The 7,144-nt window shown below is 30.8% G+C and overlaps 1 protein-coding gene across 1 annotated transcript; it reads left to right on the plus strand.

Annotated features, from left to right (window-relative positions):
- Positions 1-1,055: 1,055 nt before the first annotated feature.
- On the plus strand, positions 1,056-3,649 carry LOC140841235 (phospholipase A1 PLIP2, chloroplastic-like). The gene is made up of 5 exons (XM_073208506.1): positions 1,056-1,661; positions 1,767-2,231; positions 2,323-2,382; positions 2,522-2,938; positions 3,032-3,649. The coding sequence occupies exons 1-5, from the start codon at positions 1,119-1,121 to the stop codon at positions 3,551-3,553; spliced, it is 2,007 nt and encodes a 668-aa protein (XP_073064607.1). The 5' UTR covers positions 1,056-1,118; the 3' UTR covers positions 3,554-3,649.
- The last annotated feature ends 3,495 nt before the right edge of the window (positions 3,650-7,144 follow it).

Consider the following 7,144-nt stretch of genomic DNA (forward strand, 5'->3'; position numbering starts at 1 on the left):
GATCATTAAATCAGGCTGCTTTTAGTTATATATCCGTACTCTTGTAGGGATACTTAGTATGAGAAAATTCGATCCTGCCCTGCCTGCCTGCACGCACATCCCATCGATTACATGCCGCAGTTGATTTGGAGTCATAGGGTCCACATATTATGATGTCTTAAATCACTTTGGACGTTAGATTTGGCCCTAAGTCAATTGCTCATTTACAGTTAAGGGAGTCTAGCTTTCGGGGCGGATATCCGATTTTTTCAAACAGTGTTTTTATTGCACAAACTCAACTCAATTATGATCATTAATCGATTGGTCGGGTTGACGAGTCGTCATTTTTTTTAAAAAAAATAAAAACAACTTTAACATTTTTTTAAACGACATAAATCAAAACGTTTCATGAGAGTGACAATTAAGGTCGTCAATTGCAATTTTTTCAAATAATAATTATACATGACAACACAAAATCTTAACACCAACCATGCAGCCAACAACAAAATAAATTACTCATTGTTTTAAAAATTGGGAAAGACACACGATTATCATCATAAAATACCAACATGCGCAAAAAATTACTTATTGTTTTAAGAATGGGGAAAGACACACGATTATCCGAGTACCTCACGTAGAGGCTTTATTTCATCCTACTCATGTGGGCATTGTCCCCGTGATAGGATAGATGACCAAGATTTGCCCATGCATATATATGACCCACTTTTTTGAAATGTATGTGTGGCAAGATCTTACCCACTGAAATGAAGAGAGGACAATGCCCATATAGATAGGATCTTACGTAGAGATTTTCTACTTGAACCCGACTAATTACCCGAAAAAATGCATTGGGTCGGGTCAGGTCATGTATACGAACTAACCGATCCGATTGCTCACCTCTATTTGCATTCAATAATTTAGGTTTGTTAGCCTAATTTGTTTTTTTATTAAAAAAAGTAATTTCATATTTTCTATAATCTAACGACGTCGTTTGTGTTCCAAGTTTGGTAAACTGTTTTTGACGGTAGTTATGTTGTTATAAATAACCAGAGACCTTTTTCTTCTCCCACCTCTCCATTGATAACGCATTTTTACAGGTTGTGTGTTATGCTCCATTTACCAATTATTTATGCACAAAAATGGATGCTTTGTGCTTGAATGCTGGAATTCATGGAATGGCCAAGCCTGCACCCATGGCTGTAGAGGTCCGTAGTGCCGCCGTTGGACGATCTGGGACGGTGGAGAGGCCGTCGGTGTCAGGGACGCCGCCGCAGAGAAACTTTCCTTGGGGGTTCACATTCAGGCATTCTTGGTGGCCTGGAGGTAAGAACTGGCGGAACGAGCAGGCGATCACGGTTGAGGACGCCGTTTTGGTGGAGGAGTTTGCGGAGACCGAGGATGAAGGGCAGAGTGGGAATTGGGTTTTCAATATTCTGAACGTGAAGTCTCTGTGGAAAGAAGAATTTAAAGACACTGATCATTTGGTTGAAGAACTGGAGGATGGAGATATGGGCCGTGAAGAGGAGGGGTGTGATGTGACTTCTGTTGATGATATTGATTGTACTAAAATGGATAGAGAATCATTCTCCGACCTGCTTCGCAAGGTACCGTTGGGAGAAGCTAGATTTTATGCTCGGATGTCTTATTTGGGAAATTTAGCCTATTCCATATCCCAAATCAAGGTAGGATTGATTTCTTATATACATTTATATCTAGTTGTGTTTTCATTGTAGACCAGAAAGTTTTTTTTGTTAATTTAATGGTTTCTCGGTGAAATGGTTTCACAGCCTGATGATCTCCTGAGATCCCATGGACTGCGTTTTGTGACTTCATCACTGGAAAAGAAAGAACAGGCATTGAAAGCGAAACAAGAAAACAACCCACAAAAAGAAGAGAGAACGTCTCAAGATGGAGAAGGGAATGAAACAGGACGTGCCAACCGAATAAGTGCCTCCTCTGCTTACCAAATTGCTGCTTCTGCAGCTTCCTATTTGCATTCTCAGACAAAGTCCATGCTTCACTTCAAATCCAGCAACTCCAATCCATCTCAAACTTTTCCTGAAGACGAAACAGGCGATGTTGAGGATATGGCCTCGTTGATGGCAACAACTGATTCTGTGACTGCTGTTGTTGCTGCTAAGGAAGAAATAAAGCAAGCGGTGGCGGATGATCTGAACTCAACTAGCTCATCACCATGTGAGTGGTTTGTTTGTGATGATGATCAAAAGGCAACGAGGTTCTTTGTCATACAGGTAGGACACCATTGAAGTTTTATTCTTTTAATAAACTAATCCAAACGTTATTAGTACTTTAAAATGCTGAGTTTGATTTCCTTGCTTACAGGGATCTGAGTCGCTGGCTTCATGGAAGGCCAATCTACTTTTCGAGCCTGTTCAGTTTGAGGTATTTATTGTTTATGTAATTATGAGAATAATTTGTTCGGGAGACTGCCAGGATGCAACTATGTTAATCAAATTCTTTATGCTGGCGGGCACAATTATATAAACCTTCATGATTCAGGATTTTGTATTTCTTTCTTTAGGGGCTAGATGTGTTGGTTCACCGAGGTATATATGAGGCTGCAAAAGGAATCTACGAGCAGATGTTGCCAGACATTGAGGCACACATAATATATCGCGGGGATTGTGCCACATTTCGCTTCACAGGGCACTCTCTTGGTGGAAGTTTAGCATTGCTCATCAATTTGATGCTGCTGATAAGGGGTATAGCTCCCTGTTCTTCATTGCTGCCCGTTATAACTTTTGGTGCACCATCAATTATGTGTGGAGGGGATCATCTACTAAGCAACCTTGGTTTGCCTCGAAATCACGTCCAGTCTATATCAATGCACAGAGACATCGTTCCACGGGCTTTTTCTTGCAACTATCCTAGTCGTGTGGTGCAATTTCTCAAGGCAATCAATAGGAACTTCCGCAATCATCCATGTCTTAGCGAACAGGTATAAGATATATTGAGGAATATCAAGTTCCAATACGATTGCACAAATTAGTTAAAATAAGTGAACGTGTTTGTGGTGTGTTGTGATGAACAGAAGTTGTTATATGCTCCAATGGGAGAGTTTTTGATCCTTCAACCAGACGATACATTTTCTCCAAACCATGAACTTCTTCCATCAGGCAGTGGCCTGTACCTATTGACAGCAGATGCTGCAGAGGCAGAGAAGCAAGTTCGCGCAGCACAGTTGATATTCTTAAACTCACCGCACCCACTCGAGATATTGAGCGACAGGTGTGCCTATGGCTCCGAAGGAACCATTCTCAGAGACCATGACATGAAGTCTTACTTGAAATCGGTTCGCAATGTCGTTCGTGAAGAGCTTAAACGTATAAGAAAATGTAATAGTTCGGAACAGATTGTTGCAGCTGGAAAGAACGGAGTGTCGAGACCGGTGCAGAGTGAATTGATCAAGTTTTCTTGGTTGGTACAGAACAGTAAAGAGAGTTTGAAACGGTTTGGTAGTGTAGTTGCATCACAACATGTGCATTTGCTTGTACTGCTTTTGTTACCTGCCAAATTACTGGTATTGGCAACTCAGTTCTTCCCAATACGTTAAGATATATGTGAGATTATAATCCGAGTAGGAGATTTTGTAAATGCTGCCCCTTGCTTTTGTAGGTGATCACGATGAAAATTACACGAATTCTACATATCCATAATCTTGTTCTAATTCTTTTTCTTCTCAACCCATATTAAACCATTTGGTTCGTGAATAAGAAGATGAATGATGTATATATATATATATATATATATATATATATATATATATATATATATATATATATATATATATATATATATATATATATATATATATATATATATATATATATACTAGCAAAAAGCACGTGCGATGCACGTAAATATTAATTATTTAATAAAAATTAAAATTTGATTTTTTTTTAAAATAATTTGATTCATTTTTTTATTTATATTGATTTAGTCTTTTGTCATATTAGACGAATAAATTAATTAAGAACTTATATACTTTACTTTCAAAATTGTTTCTCAAATTGAAATTCAAGTCGTTAATTTTATGTTATATAATAAATTATAATTAGCATAATATATAGAATGAATTGAACTGAAACAAATTTTGAAAATATATATATCTAAGAACCACGTATAAGGTATAATAACCTAAAGAACCACGTATAAGGTATAATAACCTAAAAATCAACCAGATTATGGATTTTATAAATGCATAAATCATAATTTATATAAGTGAAGCACACTAAGGACAAATAATTGTCAATTTAAAATATTTATGACTAACTCGTCAAAATATTATCAAAACTAATGAAATAATAATAATTGATAATAAAATATAACCTATAATACTCAAAATTTGCTTTTAAAATTTGTTTTCAATCATTTTTACACGGTTGAAAGATTTTCTCAAACGGTTATAAATACTAACCACGTGAAAAGTGTGAAAGACGGTTCAATATTTCTAATGATATTTTCAACCAGTTGACAATCTAAACAACAAGATATAGTTTGAAGAGTTAGTCTCATGTGAGACCGTCTCACGGATCTTAATTCGTGAGACGGGTCAACCCTACCCATATTCAAATAAAAAGTAATATTCTTAGCATAAAAAGTAATATTTTTTCATTTATGATCCAAATAAGGGATCCGTCTCACAAATACGACCCGTGAGACCGTTTCATACAAGTTTTTGCCTAGTTTGAAATGTAAAAACTTGTGAATAGTAAAGACATGGGAATTTTATGGATGTAAAACACTCACACGTCACTCCTTCCTCTGTAAAAAGGATTCCAATAAAAGACTTTGTCTTATATATATATATAAATATATATATTTATAAGTGCGACTAAAATATTTAAACTTCTTATTATAGCTAACTATTTTAATTTTTCTATCAGATTCGTATTTTATGATATTATTAGTATATTAAAATTCATAATTATTGATATAAATTCTAATAAATAATTTATTAAATTCTTTACTTTCAATTCTTAGTTAAAAAATAATAAAATATATTAGTATTAAATTTCATATTATTATATTATTATATACTTATCATGTTATTGTACTATTGCATATATAATTATTTTTTTCTTATATCTTCATGTGATACTATAATTTATTACTTAATTAGAAACTACACTAAAATATAATTACAAAATTGCATTAAAATAATAAAATAACATGTAGAAAGAAAATTAAAAGGATAAAATATTTAAACTTAGTATAAAGATGGATTATTTGAGAAAGTTAATTTAGGAATTACATTTTATTCTTGAAGTGATATAAATTATTACAAACAATGTATATTGTAGTGATAATTCATTAGCAATTGTTAGACTATTAATTATATATGATGTGGAATAATTAGGCTACTAATTAATTATATATTAGGTGGAATAAATAAAAAAAATTGATATTTTCTTTTTACACTTACAACAATTAGAAATTTACAAATATATCTTTATTGAATTTTTGGATTTGTATTGATGATGATGTCATTTTTATCTTTTGACAATTGAAAAAATTGTCAATTATCTACACTTACATAGGTTTATAGATAAAATAATATATTTTTATTATCAAACATATATTCATTTTTAATCCATAGATTTCCTATAAATTATGTAGAAAATTTCCATGCAATTAATCTAACAACACACAATTTAAGGGGATGGTAGAAAATTTACAATGAAAAAATTTGTTATTATTTTTACACTTTTATAAGTATAATAGTTAAATATATATTCTTTTAATATTTGTAATGATTTTTTAAAATTAAAAAAAACTATTGTTTTAATATTTTTTCTAAGAATTATGTATCAAGAAAATATTATTTCTCTAATATATTTTTATTATAAAATATTTATTCAATTTTTATGTAACATTACTTTCAAAGATTCTTATGTTGCAATTTTTATTAAAAAATAAAAACACTATTTTAATCCTTATGTATTTAATGATTGTGTAATTTTCATGCAATTAATCTGACAATACACAATTTATGAGAATAGTAGAAAATTTACAAGGAAAATTTTGTTATTCTTTTTGTACTTTTATAAGTATAATAGTTAAATATATATTCTTTTTAATATTTTTTGTAAGAATTATGTATGAAGAAAATATTATTTTTCTAATATATTTTTTATTATCGAATATCGATTCAATTTTTATGTAATATTATTTTCAAAATTTCTTATTTTAAAATTTTCTATTAAAAAAATAAAAACACTATGATCCTCATGTGTTTAATGAATTCAAAAAAATAAATACCTCAATTAAATACGTAATCAATACATTACAAATCCATTATCCCAAATTTGTCCCTAAATTTTAAATATTTTTTCCACCAATGCCCATGCAATTAATACAAACAATGCATAGTTTTTGGGCAATGTAGTAAAATCACAATCAAAAAACTTTGCCCATCATCCACACTTTTATAGGTATATATATAGATATATATATATATATATATATATATATATATATATATATATATATATATATATATATATATATATATATATATATTGATGTCTGCAAAAAGATTCGCCGATTAATTTGCAAATAAATCACATATGTACAGAGTTATGAAAATAAGCCAACGATGAAAATTTGAGCGGTTGGTGTAAAACCCAAAAAAATTGAAGTGTTTAGTTAAAATTTAATTAAAATATTTGAATAAAAAATTATTATAATTTAATTATATGAAATGAATTTTATTATTCTACAAGTAATAAATAAAAAAAGGGAATTTAAGAAAATTTTACATGAAATAAAGAGCATTTTAATAATAATAATAATAATAATAATAATAATAATAATAATAGACACACACACACTATAAAAAATTTAGTTTAATTAAAATCATGACAAAATAAAAGATATAGTAAATAAACAAGGGAAAATTGCTCATAAATACCTAAACCCAAACTTAACTTGCCCCTAACTTCCTAGCCATCAAAAACTCTCTTTTAACTCCCTAAACCTATAAAAAAGACAAAATTACCCTTATTCTCTATTTTCTTTTAATTTATCCTCCGCGCTTCGAAAATGGTATCAGAGCGAATGGTTAATTTATTTCAAACACAAATTTTATTATTACTAGTAACTAATTGTATGAGAAGGAGAATTTTGAAAAAATTATGAATCC

This window comes from Primulina eburnea, chromosome 9, assembly GCF_022965805.1.
Source record: "Primulina eburnea isolate SZY01 chromosome 9, ASM2296580v1, whole genome shotgun sequence".
Classification (NCBI taxonomy): domain Eukaryota; kingdom Viridiplantae; phylum Streptophyta; class Magnoliopsida; order Lamiales; family Gesneriaceae; genus Primulina; species Primulina eburnea.

Excerpts from the sequence above, each read along its gene's own strand:
- LOC140841235 (XM_073208506.1), top strand. The coding sequence starts at position 1,119 with ATGGATGCTTTGTGCTTGAATGCTGGAATTCATGGAATGGCCAAGCCT. Across the intron at positions 2,232-2,322 it reads CGAGGTTCTTTGTCATACAG|GGATCTGAGTCGCTGGCTTC; the intron begins GTAGGACACCAT and ends CCTTGCTTACAG. Across the intron at positions 2,939-3,031 it reads ATCCATGTCTTAGCGAACAG|AAGTTGTTATATGCTCCAAT; the intron begins GTATAAGATATA and ends TGTGATGAACAG.